Below are 16,838 nucleotides of genomic sequence, written 5' to 3'. Positions count from 1 at the left end.
AGTGTAAGACAGACAATTGTATGTAATAGTATGATTTTTGTTTATAAAATGTTAAATGGTCTGATACCTGTGCATTTGTGTAATAATTGTACCTTTGTTCGAGATGTACATGAACACAACACACGTTCTAGAAATAACTTTTATCTGAATAGGGTCAACACTAATTTTGGTCAGAACAATATTTTTTATAGGGGATTAAAGCAATACAATGAATTACCGGAAAACATTAAGGCTTCTGGAAACTTAGCTCAATTTAAAAATTTATGTAAGATATATGTTAAGCAAAGCATTGTGATTTAATTTTAAGGGTATAAATTGATGTATTTATATGTATATTTTTCTAGCCATGTGCTATTAATAAAGATTATTATTATTATTACAATTTAAGTGGATATTATCAAAATGTGTATTTTATTTTTTGTTCATAAGGTCAAATAGAAAAATAGAGTGATATAAATAAAGATTTATTTTTACTTCGTATTTTCATACAGATGAACCGAGAGAAAGAATTTAAGAAAAAAAATAGAAAATAAACAAAAACTGTAAAATTAACAACCTAAAATTTCTATTCCTGCTCAATTTCTAATATCCCGAAAAGAAAAATTAATAGTGTGTGTGTGGGTTCACCTCTGTGTCGCCTTAGTGCTCTAACTCTATTTGGAAGACCTCTTATTAAATTATTGATGAACTGCTGCGGTATGCGTTCCCAAATCGAGCGTAATGTATTGGCCAACTGATCTAAGGTTTGGGGCGGTTGAAGGAGCCTGTTTTGTTACTTAGACATTTCGGCCCAAACATGTTCAATGCAATTCATATCAGGTGAACACGGTGGCCACTCCATTCTTTTAATGCCATGAGCTTCTATACACTCGTTGACAATTCTTGCACGGTGAGGGCGAGCATTATCATCAATCAGAACAAATTGTTCGCCTATTGCACCAAAAAATGGAACAACTATTGGTACTATGACTCTGGCTCGATATCGTGTAGCCATTGTCTCATTAATTAAGACGACTAAGTCCGTGCGACCGTCAAAACATATGCCTCCCCACACGCAAACGGATCCACCTCCAAAAAGAGTGGTTGGGACTCTCAGATTTTCATTGTAACTCTGTCCTCTTTCCCTCCACACCAATATTCGGCCATTATTCGTATACAAACGAAATCTGGACTTGAGTGTTCCATCGCCCAGCAATATCTGCATGCACGCTGCTCCCTAGTTAGTCGTGGATGGATAGCGCGCCATCTAGACCTTAAATTGGATGCATGTAACCGTCTTCTGACAGTTTGACTGGAAATCGCTCGTCCAGTAGCATGCCTGAAGATACTGTTAATTCTGGAAGCCGTGAATGTTGGGTTTCTTCTTGCCTTCAGAACTACAAAACGGTCTTGCCGACGAGTTGTAGATCGTCATCTTCCTCCTCCATGCCTGTATGTTGCAGATCCAGTTGCTACATACCGATTCCATGCACGACTTATCACACTTTGCGACACATTTAGCCTCATGGCAACCTCTTGTTGAGTTATGCCTTGTTGGATCCAACGAACTAATTACTCGAGCTGCACTACTTCTAAACGTTTTTGCGGCATAATGTTTTTGTGATAAATAGATTTCTTGACTTATTGACAACTGGTAAAGCCAATACAAGCACTTTTATACGAATGATATATTCATGTTTGGAACAACATGTCTCTCTTTGTACGAGATAAAGGCCTATAAGAATAGGGAGAAAAAACCACATGCAAAAAATATTGGCAATAAAGATAGCATATAGAGTATAGTACAGGCAATTATTTTAAAAATAGTTTTATATGTTACTTTAAGGAATTTTAAAATTATCCACTTCAATTGTTGAGTAGTGTATATTACATTATATTTCCGTTGTTATTGGTCCGATTGGAGCGTGTGATGCGGTATATGAAAAAGGAGGGGACAAAGATTATATTAAGATAGAAAAAAACTAACAAAGCGACCAACAAGAAAGCACTGCACCTAATCTTCGTTATTACTGAACGTATAGCGACATACAAGATATCACATGACAGTATAAATATATATAATATGCTTATTCTGTGTATCTGTATGTATGTCCGTAACGAAAATCCCAGCGTCGACATTACATCATATCGACACCTGATATGAAAATCATTATAACTCACTTTTGCTGAGTTTAGAGGAGAGCGATTTATAAAAATTTCCACATTTTATTTTTTTACTTCGTCAGTTTAATATTTTTTGTAGTTTTCTTAATGTACATTTTATAACTTTTCCTCAGCTTTTTACTTTCACGTACCGCATTGTTGTTAAAATTACTGGTCCTGAGTTTTTCAAGAATTTTAGGTGAAGGTGAATAGGTGACGATCATTGTCAGCGGTTTATATAATGATATTTCAACAAAGTATGTTTCTTTGATTATGTGCATATACATAAATGGTAACTAATGAGTATATATCAAAATAAACAGATTATTATTAGTTTTTATATTGATTTTACCTTATCGTGAGTTTTTTACTCAAACAAGTATCTAAGAATTCACATTGTACATACTTACAAGAAGTAAATAAAATAATATCTGTTAGATTTATTTATTACAAAATGAGCATTTACAAATTATAAAACAGTTTATAATTTTTGCATAACAATAACCTTCCGCAGATCTAATAATCAAAAATAGTAAAATTATACACTTTAAACTTTCTTTTATAATAAAACAATGGTCTGATTGGGGTGTAGTTAATATTTTTTACAAATCAAAGCAGGCAGTTCCAACTGTTGTTGTTTTCTTAGAAACCTTTTTATCACTATTTTTGGCTTCACGTGCTACACATTTGTTTGTAATCTCTCTCTTCAATTGTGATCCCCCGGAGGGAGTGTAGTGGTCATCGTGATGCTGTGGATTGTCCGTCTCCAAAGATCTCTGTCTCTGGTCATTTCTTTTAACTCATGCATAGGTATTTTCAATAGGACAACACAGCCTCCACGATATCTCAAACGACAATGGACAAAGGCTCGTGGAGCTAGGCATCGGCTAACAATATGCTTGTAAAGTCTACTATTCTTTTTCAACATAAAAACATTTATAAACAGACTTGGGTCTCTAAAGACCACTCCACGCGAAACCAAATTTACCACGTAATTATTGATGCTAGGCATGGAAGTAATGTGCTGGATGTAAGAAGCCTCAGGGAAGCAAAGATACAGACTATCACCTAGTAAGAGCAAAAATTAGGTCGAGAATATCTTGAGAGAAACCTAAGGCCAACGAAGCATTGGGACAGTGGAATCTCGAGAAAATGCAAAATGAGGATATATATATATATATATATATATATATATATATATATATATATATATATATATATATATATATATAAGCGGGGATCCTACAGCTTCTGCCGCTTCCCGCATTTCGATCGCCATCTTTTTCTATCTCTCCAGGTATCTTCATCAATGGCTCTGTCTTTCATGGTTTCCATAACACCTTGTATCCAAGACTTGGCTGGTCTTCCTCGTTTCCTTCTATTACTTGGATTGTATTCCATAGCTCTTTTTGGCCATCTGTTGTCGTCCATCCTCTGTACGTGTCCATAACATATTAACTGTCTAGTTTCTATTCTTTCAGAAGTTGTATGTACTCTATCTGTTTTTCTTCTAATTTCAGAATTAGGTATACGTTCTACTCTTGATATATGGCAAGCTCTTCTCAGGTAGTCCATTTCAACCGTGTCAACTTTTTTCTTTCCTTTTACTGTCATTTGCCAACATTCTGCTCCATATGTAAGAATGGGCTCTACAATTACTTTGTAGATAGTCATTTTAGTTCTCATAGTAGCCTTGTTGGACCAAAGTATCGAATTCAGAATTTGAACACTCTTTCTGCCTTGTTGCACTCTATAGTCTATATCTGGTTCCGTTGTTCCTTTACTGCAGATAATACTTCCCAAATATTTGTATTCGTAGCACCTTTTCATTTGTCTAATTTCCAAATCCGGGTCTTCGTCTTCACTGCCTATTCGCATATATTCTGTTTTAGACATGTTCATACTCATCCCCCATTTTTCGTATTCATCTTTGAGCTTTCTAAGCATATAATCTGCATCTTCTTCACAGCTTGCAATTAGTACTTGATCATCTGCAAAGAACAGCGTTGTCAGATAATGGTTGTTAAGCTTCAACCCCATTCCCGCACATTTTTGTCTCCACTGGTGCAGTGCTTCTTGGATATATATTTTGAATAGGGTGGGGGAAAGGCAACATCCTTGTCTCAAGCCTTTCGTTACTGTAAATACCCTTGAGAAAGTATTTCCTGTTTTTACAGTGCTTTGAGGACATTTATAGATGTTCAGTATTGCTTTTAGATATGTTTTACTAAGGTCCGTTTTCGTCAAGACACTAAATAAGAGTTTTAAAGGAACTGTATCATAAGCCTTCTCCAGATCTATAAATACCAGATGCGTAGGGAGGTTTCAAACTGTTCGTTTTTCAATTACTTGTTGAAGGGTAAATGTGTTGTCCACGCACGATCTTCCTGCTCTGAAGCCGCTTTGTTCTTCAATTTCTTTATACTCCTCTTCTATTCTTCTTTTCAATATACGACCATATAACCTTCCCAGCGAGCTAGTTACGCTAATGCCTCTATAATTTCTGCATTCTTTTCTGTCTCCCTTTTTATAAATGGGGCTAATGTGGGCTAAATTCCAATCGTCTGGAATCGTTTGGAATAAATGAGGAAATACAGCATCTAAATACAGTAGACCAGAGCAATGGCTGATGTCGAAAGGCTGTAGCAGCAAATGAAAAAATCATTTACGGAGTCAGTAGAACTCGGTTTTTCACCGAGATATTGCAAATTTTTCCGAGCGTCGCCAGATTCGTTTCTTAATTGTTATTAATAAAGCCTCTGTGATTTTTTAAAAAATTATGCTAACTCGGCTCCTCCTATTGGTAAAAAAAAAACGGGTTAAAAAAATTTATATGAAAATTTACGGCTTTAGGAAGAGAATGAAACAAGAATTAGCCATCTACTATTTTTTTTGGCAATCCTATAAGCATTCAAAGTTGAAGGTCGTGGGATAAACTAATTAACGTATCTCAGCAACAAATTAAGCGATCTAGGCCTACTACGGCTTATTCGATTCGTAATTTTATAGGCTTGAATGTAATATATTTTAGAAGATCGACAGGAAGGCCTAGAAAAAGGTGGAAAGACGCAGCCAGGGAAGACCTGGAGAAGATGGAAGTAAGGCCATGGGAAATAATAGCACAGGATCGGAATCAATGGAAGGCAATAGTAAACGCGGCAAAAACTCACGAAGAGTTGTAAAAGCCAATGATGATGATGATGATGATGAATGTAATATATTTGAAATAAAAAAAGGAGTTTTGCAATAAATATTACGTTTTTTAATTTTGACCTTCATTCGCCATTTTTGCAATAACAAATAAATTAAATTGAACGTATACCGGCTCAAATTGAAGGTCTTTTAGAGTACTTTCATAATCTATACAGAAATTACCCATTACAACACTTACTTTAGGAAAAAAATGAAAAAAACTCAAAAAATACGTATTTTGCACCTAGAAACGCTCATAAATAAACAATAACCAAAAATTTTTTGTTGAATGAACTGGGGGATTACTCCCGAGGTTGCCCTTTATAACCTAAGCCACCCTTTTTTCCCCACAGCCTAGGCTAATCTGTGTTTAATAAACATGAAGAAGAAAATTTACTTACCGATGTAACTACAGATAGCGTAATATAGTAAATGACTAAATCAGTCCGTATCACTATAGTAGAAAGCGACAAAGACGCTAGCAGCATTAACCAATAGTAGCTCGTTAAAATCAACATGGGCCATCCGAATATGCAATTAAACAAATTAACGATATCCAGTAGATCGAAATACACTTCTTCCAGTCTTTCCAATGTATCTAATCGTATTTTGAAGCTTTTGATTGTATGCCAAATTTTTAAGGTTTTGTTCAATTCCACGTATCTTCTTTTTATCGGAAATATTATATGGCAAATGAGGAGAGCTATCAGTAGTTGATTGATATAAAAGAAAATATCACAATAGTAATAGAATCCAATGGTAAATCCGTAATTCAAGTTGTATATCGTGTAGATAAGCAAAAGAAACATACCAAAAAAAATTAAAATATAATCCAGATATATCTTTTTCTCCCGTTTCCACAATTTTTGTTCTTGTATTTCATTCAATTTTTCAAAGAGTTTACACCAAATTTCGGTTTTCGTATACGCTGAAGAATAGTTCGTTAAAATCACCACAGTAAGTCCCATGAATTGTATTGATACGTCCAAAATTTTCAAAAATTTAATAGAAGGTATTACATTTAAGAAATTTCTAAACCTTCTGATTTCCGAAAATGTGGTCACAACTATTCCTAGTAATACCAGAAACGATGAACTCACTCGAAAAAGCCTTAGATTTCCTAGTCGCCTGTATTTAAATTCGTAAGGAGGAATCACACCGTTAAATACGAATAAGACATAAAGGAGAATGGGGATGCGGAAATATTTTTTTGGGACCAAAGTCTCTGGCGGAAGAACTTTCGTCGCCATTATCTAAAAAGAAAATGTTAAACCGTAGGACTGTGCTTATTTAATTAGTATATTCTGTGAATATCGCTATATATCGTATTGATTTTTAATCAACGATTATAATATCGTGTATTTGGGTTAGTAATGTAAGCGTTTGGCCTAATTTGTGTAAATATTTGTACCTTTTATAACTTTTATTAAATTATCTGTAGGAGGGGCGATTATCATGTGTAATATAAATCGCTCAGGATATATTATCGATTGAAATTCCTACCCAAGAATTGTTGCTGCTTTAATCACCTGAGCGGAACTAATCAACACAATCAACATAAATAATGTATATTATGAACAAAATGTTAGTTTAAAAAACCGAAATATATTAATATGAAATCGAATATTTCGATACCCTAAATATATATTTTATATCGAAGGCGTATTTACTTAATGTTAGATAGATTAAAAATTTTTTTGAACGAAAGTGACTGATTCGATGCTATAAAATACTTCCTACATTATTACCCATTCACATGTGTAAGTCTTTTTTTGTATATTTATATTTAAATAAAAAAATAATAATTATTACTTCTTCTTTCTTGTTCTATAGCCTGTTTCTTCTTCAAAATTAGTTTCCTAAATTGTTTTACGGGTATCAACGTCGACGGATCATACTTAAACCACTTGCGATTCGCAGATGACATAGTTTTAATAGCCGATAATATCCAAGAACTAAATGATATGTTACAACAATTAAATGCAGTTTCAGGAGCGGTAGGCTTAAAAATGAACTACAGCAAAACAAAAATACTGAGCCGAGACCAGACAAATATAACAATACAAAATCTTACCATAGAAAATGTTGAACATTATGTATATCTAGGTCATGTTATCAAACTAGGAAAACCAAATTAAGATGCTGAAATTAAAAGAAGAACACAACTGGCATGGGGCGCTTTCGGCAACTTAGCATATATCTTGAAAAACACCTCCATTCCTGTAAACTTAAAGAAAAAGGTGTATAACACATGCATACTACCAGTTTGTACTTACGGCTTGGAGACAGTAGCCCTTACCAAAAAATCTGCTAAAAAATTAAAAACAACGCAAAGAGCAATGGAACGAATCATGCTTGGAATATCACTAAAGGCGCGTTTTCACGGGTCGATCTAGGTTGAACGATTTGGATCGTTCGACCATAATTCGATCTGTGTGGAAAGCAAAAAGGTTTACACGATAGGCGATAAATGTTGAATTAATTGTGGTACAAAACGGCATCACTTGAAATGATTAATGTAGGTGTGCAATTAATTTGTTGCGCAATTTGTATGTTGTTGTAATATTTTTTATTTTATTTTTCAAATAATTTTCAGACATATTCGGTTTATTCATATGTTGTAGAATTGCTTGCAATGCTGCTCGCCTCGCTTGTAGATTGCTATAAAGCTCAGTTTGTGGATTCCATAATACATCATAGTTTTATTAAGCATCCAAAAATCTTGCCATGTCTGCATCTGATCATTTTTCAGTCATTTTTTCCGAAAATTACAGCTTTTCGTACTAAAAACAACAACTTTATACACGCTAGAAGTACTCTACTCGGCTTTCGGTACGTTGTGTTTCCGTTCGACCAGGTGTTTACACATTCGATTCCAGTCGTTCGACATCGATTCGGCGGCAATCGCCAGTCAAAAGTAGACAGTCTTTCTACTTCCGTCGAATCGCCTCACTCCGCCGAACGGCCAAGTCGATTTATGGTTTACATGTTCAATTTGCTTTCGATTTAATAATCGACCTAAATCGTTCAACCCAGATCGACCCGTGAAAACGCGCCTTCAGAGACAAGATTAGAAACACCGAGATAAGACGTAGAACGAAGATTAAGGCGCGTTTTCACGGGTCGATCTGGATTGAACGATTTAGGTCGATTATGAAATCGAAAGCAAATTGAATATGTAAACCATAAATCGACCTGGCCGTTCGACGGAGTGAGTCGATTCGACAGAAGTAGAAAGACTGTCTACTTTTGACGGGCGATTGTCGCCGAATCGATGTCGAACGACTGGAATTGAATGTGTAAACACCTGGTCGAACGGAAACATAACGTACCGAAAGCCGAGTAGAGTACTTCTAGCGTCTATAAAGTTGTTGTTTTTAGTACTACAAGCTGTAATTTTGGGAAAAAATGACTGCAAAATGGTCAGATGCAGGCATGGCAAGATTTTTGGATGCTTATCAAAACTATAATGTATTATGGAATCCACAAACCGAGCTTTATCGCAATCTACAACCAAGGCAAGAGGCATTGCAAGCAATTCTACAACATATGAATAAACCCAATATATTAGAACAACATACAATCGTGAATTGAGCAAAGTATTAAAATCACTAAAGGGTGGCTCTGGACCTGACGCCTTATATGTACCGGACTAATTTGGCTTAAACATGCTGATAGTTTTCTGGGAATAGTAACGATGGGAGGCAGAAAAAGCCAATCAAACATGGTAGGTAGATAATATTTTTTTTTATTTTTAAAAACATTCATTTTGTTGTACTAGTCCTTAATAAATCATTTACACATAGCTGTCTCCAGTGGCTAGAAATCGAAGAGCTATTTGCAATTTCAGCCCTGCTGGTAATGCTTCACGTATATTTGTATCTTTTTTTTGACTTGTCTCAGCAGTTTTTTGTAAAAGTTCTCTAAAATGAGCATTAAACATTCTTAGATGATTTCTATAAGCCTCTGGATTTTCCACAACCATTTCTTGGAGCAGGATTTGTGATGCACCATGGGTATTTCGTCTCACAATCCACGGTCGAGTCCACCACGTTCGTTTTTTGTTTTTTTTTGTTTGATTTAGCAATTTTTTCCCAAATTGCACAGCAAGTTAATTGCACACCTACATTAATTATTTCACGTGACGCCATTTTGTACCACAATGAATTCAACATTCATCGCCTGTCGTGTAAACCTTTTTGCTTTCCACACAGATCGAATTATGCTCGAACGATCCAAATCGTTCAACCTAGATCGACCCGTGAAAACGCGCCTTTAGGGATATTGTGGAAAAAATTGGAAAAATGAAATGGCGCTGGCAGGTCACGTAGCCCGATATAATGACAACAGGTGGACACGGAGAATTCTAGAATGGAGACCAAGGACGACAACAAGAAGCATGGGAAGACCTCAAAAAAGATGGGTAGATGACATAAGAACAGTGGGAGGCAAACAGTGGATTAGATTGGCGCAAGATAGAGAAAGATGGAAGCAATTGGGAGAGACCTACATTCAGGAGTGGATGGAAAATGGTTGACAAAGAAGAAGAAGAAGAAATTGTTTTAATTATCGCACCATCTTTTTCTTGGTCTGCCAATACTTTTTTGTCCATTTGGTGACTAATCTCGTGCTATTCGTACTATTCTATCCTCCTATCTACTAATGTGTTAGTTCTACTCCTGTTTCCGTTTTGTCATCCATCCATTTATGTCTTCTATATTGCATGCTCTTCTTATGTTTTCGCTTCTCTTTCTATCCAACAGACTTTTCCCTGATAGTATTTTCATCTCTGTTGTTTCTAATAGTCGTCTCTTTCTAGTAGTTTCTTTTAAACAGTAGGTGTAAGACGTCTTCGACTTCTAAGCCTAATCCTAAGCTAAATCGAAAGCCTTTGTCGAGTCTATAAAACATAGATAAGCTGGTTTATTGTACTTGATGGCCTTTTCTGTGATTTGTCTTAGTACAAATACGACGTCTACGTATGATCTTCTGGATCTGAATCCTTGTTGTTGAAGTCCATTGTGATGTTCATATGTATTATTCTTTCGGAGATATAACGGCAGTTATTTATGTGTCTTTAAATTTTTATTAACCTAATTTTAACTAATATGAAAAAGTAATCAATTTACTAATATACCTAAAGGACAGTTTACACACGTCCCCTATAGGGCAAGATATAGAGTTTTCTTAGCTTTTAAAATTTAACAGCAAACCACCTCTACAGCTGCTGGAACGAACCATGGCCGGTGGGGGAAATCCTGTTTGCGTAAAGTTTAAGTGAGTGTAAGACAGAGAAAGTATTCGGAAAAAAGAAATAGAAACTTCTGATTGCAGTTTTATGTAGGACAGATTAAGGGGTAAACAATATATGAATATTAAAATGCCATTTGGGTTATTGTAGATATATTAAAAGCAGTTTATGAAGATTGTTTTCTACTGTTAAAATTCGGTGCTTTATCTTTTTTGAACATTGTGATAAGGCGCATTGTCAATAATCACGACCGACTTTGGAGGTAGGTTAGGAATCAATTTTTCTTCCAACCATTTTTTGTGAATTCGTAAAATTCATTTCGTGATACTAGTCTCCGGTGTTTGAATTTTATATAAATTAATTGAGCGTTCGAAATGAAGATCTTCTTGCTGCCAGCATGAACAATAATTAATCGTTGCCCTTTTGAAATGTGCCTAGCTAGTCCTTCATTACAATTGTCGTTTCAACAAGTAGCAACGGTATGCGAAGCGTGAATATAAGTTTCGTCCGTATGTACAATGGTTTTTAAACTCCCATCACTAATTGAATACGGACCTTAATTTCGATGTTTACCGCTAGGATATTTTAAACAGACTGATAACAGTTCTCAAAAAACAGTAGAACATTAAAAAAAACCAAAATCAGTACACAAATGAGCTTTTCCTCGACTTCTATATGGAATAATCTAAAAAAAAAATCGTGATTTTTTCCTTTATAATGAAAAACCTTAATGTAATAGTAATTTAATCGCAATACTGTAAATATGACTTTTGTAGAGAATAAAAAAATAAACAATTTTTTTATACAAAACTATATCAGTGCATTTTTCGCAAAGAACAAATAGAAAAACCGCTAAAAGTGACATTTTTTTGACAAATTCATAACTTCTCGGACCAATAACAACGAAGATAGGATGTAATGTCCTTTTGGCAATGCTGTCATGTTTAATTTTTATAAAAAATATGTTTAATTTGTTTTTGTGTGTTTTAACGATTTATTATCATTTCAAAAATTTTTTATTACAGACACATGCGTACATCCCAGACGTAGACGGCTTAGAGGATGAAAATGCCCAAACTGTAGATGAATTAGATGACAGCGGGGAAAAGAAAAAAAAGATGAAACAATTGATCAAAAAGAAAAAGAAAAAAGTGAAAGAGGAGTATGACCAATTTGAAGATAATATTGGTAAGTATTATTTATAACTCCCAAGTTCCATGTTCACTCTTTTTTCTGGCTTATCTTTCTAAAATTTCGTGTGCATAATACTACCAATCAATACGTGTCGGTATTATCACATTTATTTATATCCCACTTTCATAGATAATGGGTATTTTCGCGATATTTTTGTTCTAATATTTTTCTCTGTTGTTTACTAAAAAAATTCTTCAGATATTATTTAGGAATGACCGATTAATAATGTTTTAAATACTGGTACCTTTATTCCTAAAGCACTTTTCGATGTTTTTGTTTTGTGTTGACACACTAAGAGAATTATATACACTTAGTATACTACAAGTCAAGTATCACTTAAACCATAGAAATAATCCAGAAGTAGATCATTCTTCTAACAGAGTTAGAGTCCAAAATTTCATAGTTCGATGTCCCATGTTTTGACGATCTTTTCTGGAAGCTTAGACAGGTCGGACTTCGCGATAAAAGTGTAAAATGTCGAACTTTTCCAAACAGTTATTGAGTAGACTCCACTTATCAGTTGGCAAACATTTTATCACCGAAGTTTTCGTAAGAGAAAGGCTCCAAGGGAACTCAATTTGACATCGCCATAGTACTCGTACATATCTCACACACCGTTGACGTACATGCATGGAACGTGAAGAACTGAATCTTCTTCTTCCTCGTTATAAGCAATTCTGCTTGTTCATTGGCGGATTAATACCTCTATGGAAGGTTGTCACTTCATCTTTTGCGCGGTCGTCCGGTACTTCTTCTGCCGATTGGTGACTGATCTCTTGATATTTTGACAACACTGGTCTCCTCCATTCTGCTTATGTGGTTATTCTATTCTTTTTTTTATTTTGTGTTCATTTATTTATACACTGTACGTTACATTTTCTTCTAATGTCTTCACTTCTCTTTCGATCTGTCAGCATATTTCCTGTAATTCTTCTCAGTACTCTCATCTCTGCCGTTTCCAGTAGCCTTTGCGTTGTGGCTGTGTCGGGTCGTGTTTCTGAGACATATGTCATTATTGGTCTTACACTTGCTTTATAAATTCTTGACTTCATCTCAGTGTTAATGTGTATGTTTCGCCATATGCTTTTTGTACTTGATCTCTCACTTCCTTGTCCAGGTCTCCATAGCTAGACAGTGTAATTCTCAGGTATTTTATTTCCATTACTTGTTCAATACTGATGCCATCAATTTCTATTTTATGTCTGGTTGGTTCTTTGCTCACTACTATTGTTTTAGTTTTCTGAGATGAGATTGTCATATTAAATTCTTTTGCTCTTATGTTAAATCTGTGGACCAGTCTTTGCAGACTATCTTCATCTTGGGTTATCAATATTGCGTCGTCTGCGTAGCAGTATTTTTATTTCTTTGTTTCCCATTTTATATCCTCTTCCTTTGTTAACGCTTTTGATGATTTCATCCATGATCAAATTGAAGAGAATGGGGCTTAAAGAATCTCCTTGTCTTATTCCGCTGGCTATTTCCAGAGGTTCTGTAAATTGTCCATCTATTCTGACTTATATTTTATTGTTTTGGTAGATATTTTCGATAGTTTTTATAATATTTAGGGGAACTTCTTTGAGTCATACTCTGTCAAACGCGTTCTTTAGGTCACTCAGACATAGAAATGCTGGTCTATTATACTCTAGTAATTTCTCAGTAATTTGCTTTATAACGAATATTGCATCTGTACACGATCTTCCACTACGAAAACCCTGTTGTTCATCTGCTAAACTTATCCTCTTATTTGTTAGCACTTGTAAAATTTTAGTTGTAAGTTTTAGCGTAGTATTTAAGTTTATACCTCTGTAGTTGTCTGGCTGTTTTTATCTCCTTTTTTGAATAGTAGAATTATTTCGCTCGTTCTCCATTCTTTCGGTATTTTATTGTTTTATAATTTTATTAATTAATGTTGTTGAAGAACTGAATATATGTAAGATTGAACGAGGTATTGAATGCTATACTTGCAATGAAACATAAAGAAAGATATTTTATATCAGAACAATAGCAAAACATTATAAGGGATCCAAACTTTCGTTGTTTTATCGTTTTTTGTAGGTTAGAGTTTATATGTATATGTTACGGTTAAACTTCGAAAATGATTGATGTCCGACTGAAGGCTGAAGATTGTTCTATCTTCAGATATTAACCAGCTAAACTGGCGAATCTCAATATTAACTGGGTAATATTGAGATTAACTTGATTTCGGACGTTAATCATAACATATATATCTAATTGCATACATAATTTATTCTTATTGCCGAATCTGTTCGTTAAATTGTCACATCTTTTCAGTTTGATTTTTTTTAACTACATATTTCAGTGTTATTTAATTTTTTTATTTAGCAGCTTCAAGTTCTCGTACTTTTAATTACGTAGAAGAGGATGTAAAGATGATGGAACAAATGACCAACAATATCAAGCAAGACTATGATTATATACCTCAGGAAGAAATTCAACAACCTACAGAAATACGATACCCAGTCAGGGATCCGAAAAAACCTTTCGTTTGTCAGCACTGTGGGGTAGGATTTGCAAGAGAAAAGGCCATGATATCTCATATTAGGTAAATGCTCCGAAAAATAAAAAAATCTATTTAGTCAAATAAACTATTTTTGCTGCCAATTAAAATTTGAAAACTTCTCTTGCATTAACTCTTCATTAGTTTTCACAAAATTTATGTTTCAGGTTGCATTCAGAAGGAGACAGCCCATTTGAATGTCAAAAGTGCGGGGAAATGTATTGGGATATGATGCAAATGAAAGACCATATTAAGGAAAAGCACGGTGATGTCGACGATTATGAAGATGACGATGACGAAGACTATTCTGAAGAGGAGACAAAGTATGGAACTTATTATTGTTCAACTTGTGGTTTATCATTTCATAGGTAAGTTAGTATTCAAATGTTAATAGGTACTTTAAATGTCTTTCCTATATACGTGACAGTTTCTTATTTTTAATAGTCAGCACGACTTCCTTCAGTTCTTCTTCAGTGTCCATGATTCCATGCCATAGTACTGATAGAATATAACATCGCATAAGCCCTATTTTCACTTTACCATCGTCTTCTATATAGGGGGATTAATTATCAACCGGTAATTGCCCAGTAGAGAAACAACTTTCATGAAGCTCTGTCGTCCATTTTTGGACATAGGCCTTCCCCAACTCCTTCCATCGATCTTTATCCTGTGCAGCATACTTCCAATTTGTTCCGGCTGTTCTTTTTATGTCATCTACCCATCTCATCTGTGGTCTTCCTCTTATTCTTTTACCTTTGTAAGGTCTCCGATGTTGTATTGTGGCTTGGCATGGAATATTTTTCTACTTCCTTTAAAATAGCCAGCATAATCAAGATTTACAAACCGAGGGGACCCCTCACCAACACATAATCTTAGAGAGGCTCCTTATGAAAGTCTCGTTGAGTTCCTAGGTGAAATAAATATCATCCCCGATTTACAATTCGTCTTCGGAGCTGGAGACTCCACTCATAATGCATTGATTGAAGGAGCAACTTTCATCAATGGACGCCACAAATATGCAATTGGCATCTTCCTCGACGTCCAAAAAGGCATTCTATTAGGTTTTTCACCCAGTTCTACTCGAAAAATTCCACCAAGCTGGACTGCCCATCCCGTTTCTAAAAATGCTAAATTTCTCTCTCTCTCTCTCTATCTCTTTCTCTCTCTCTCTCTCTCTTTCTCTCTCTCTCTTTATCTCTCTCCCTCGCTCTCTCTCTCTCTCTCTCCCTCTCTCTCTCTCTCTCTCTCTCTCTCTCTCTCTCTCTCTCTCTCTCTCTCTCTCTCTCTCTCTCTCTCTCTCTCGATTGGATAATTTGGATAAACTTACCACGTCTTTTACTCCACAAGCAGTAATCCATTTGATTCGTTTTAGTCTTTTTAATTTGATGTGAATTTATGTTATCATTGGTTTAAGTTCAGATATCTTGCTTTATAGTTAATCACTCAGTTGTTCTCCTTTATGGAGGGCGAATGTTCCTTCACCAGTCTTATGACTGGGTATTATGCACATGGTTTTTACATTTGCCATCAGCCTAGAGTCTCGAATTTAGTATTAGGTTCTCTAGTACTCACCAGATTTAGATTTCAACCATCTAATTTTAGACGACCTAATCCCTCTAAATTCTTCCTTTTAAATTTGCCTTGAGCTAAGATGACCAGATCATTTGCATAGCCTAGGACATGATGTATGACGTTACTAAGTCAAGTGATCAACCCATCCTTGACGAATTCCCACAAGAGAGAGAATAATACTCCCCCTGTGGACAACTTCTAGCGATGTGTGCTGATACTGTATCCCCCAGTAATGTTATGTATATCACACGGCTCTTCAACATGCAATCTCTCTATCTAGCTTATTTCGTCTACTCATTTCAGCCCATTTGCCTTTTGATTGCTTCGTAGGTGTTGCCGAATCCTCCCTTCATAGTTTTCCTCCAAAAGTTACCCTCATTGACTGAACTATATAAGTTACCTTTATGATTTTCCATATTCTTGGTGTATACACTCGTCCTTAACATACTTGTAGTACATATTTTTTTGTACAAAAGGTCAATTCCTTTCGGTAGAAATATTGGCTCAGCTGAGTTTATTGTCTATTTGACTTTGTCCTGATCTGCCAAAAGTAAAAACATAAAAATAAATTTAATTTTTCAGGCAAGACAATCTTCGCAGACACCAAAGGATTCACGTGAAGGACGAATTCGGTCACATATGTAACGTATGTGGAGAATCTTTCCAAGAAGCGTTAGATTTACTGGCCCATGCGGAAGTACATGCCAGAATACTTGAGTACAAATGTATGATATGTGGAGAAAATGCCGAAGAGGAGAATTTATTAGCGGTTCATGTTCAAGTAAGTAATTTGTAGTGGTCGGTATCACCACGCTTTTAAAAATAAGACTCGATATTTATTTATGTATATTTTTAGGCTAAACATGGAAAAAACCTACCTCCCCATAGCTGTATGTTGTGCGGTCGATCGTGTAAGGATCGACGAACGTTACTTAAACATACGTGGGAACATTCTAAAGAAAAGGTGAG

The 16,838-nt window shown here is 35.1% G+C and overlaps 1 protein-coding gene across 4 annotated transcripts in view; it reads left to right on the top strand.

Annotated features, from left to right (window-relative positions):
- Nucleotides 1-16,838, top strand: part of LOC140444947 (uncharacterized) — a 69,273-nt gene that overhangs the window by 27,211 nt on the left and 25,224 nt on the right. For 3 of the 4 annotated variants that reach the window (XM_072536659.1, XM_072536660.1, XM_072536663.1), the window contains exons 5-9: nt 11,611-11,773; nt 14,123-14,342; nt 14,465-14,665; nt 16,452-16,650; nt 16,726-16,833. In XM_072536659.1, coding sequence (XP_072392760.1) covers nt 11,611-11,773; nt 14,123-14,342; nt 14,465-14,665; nt 16,452-16,650; nt 16,726-16,833 — 891 coding nt within the window. The remainder of the gene's footprint in view (nt 1-11,610; nt 11,774-14,122; nt 14,343-14,464; nt 14,666-16,451; nt 16,651-16,725; nt 16,834-16,838) is intronic. The other variant, XM_072536662.1, reaches the window with a different exon arrangement.

The sequence above is a fragment of the Diabrotica undecimpunctata genome, chromosome 7 (assembly GCF_040954645.1).
Source record: "Diabrotica undecimpunctata isolate CICGRU chromosome 7, icDiaUnde3, whole genome shotgun sequence".
In the NCBI taxonomy this organism is placed as follows: Eukaryota; Metazoa; Arthropoda; class Insecta; order Coleoptera; family Chrysomelidae; genus Diabrotica; species Diabrotica undecimpunctata.
This window is presented reverse-complemented; position numbering and strand designations above follow the sequence as displayed.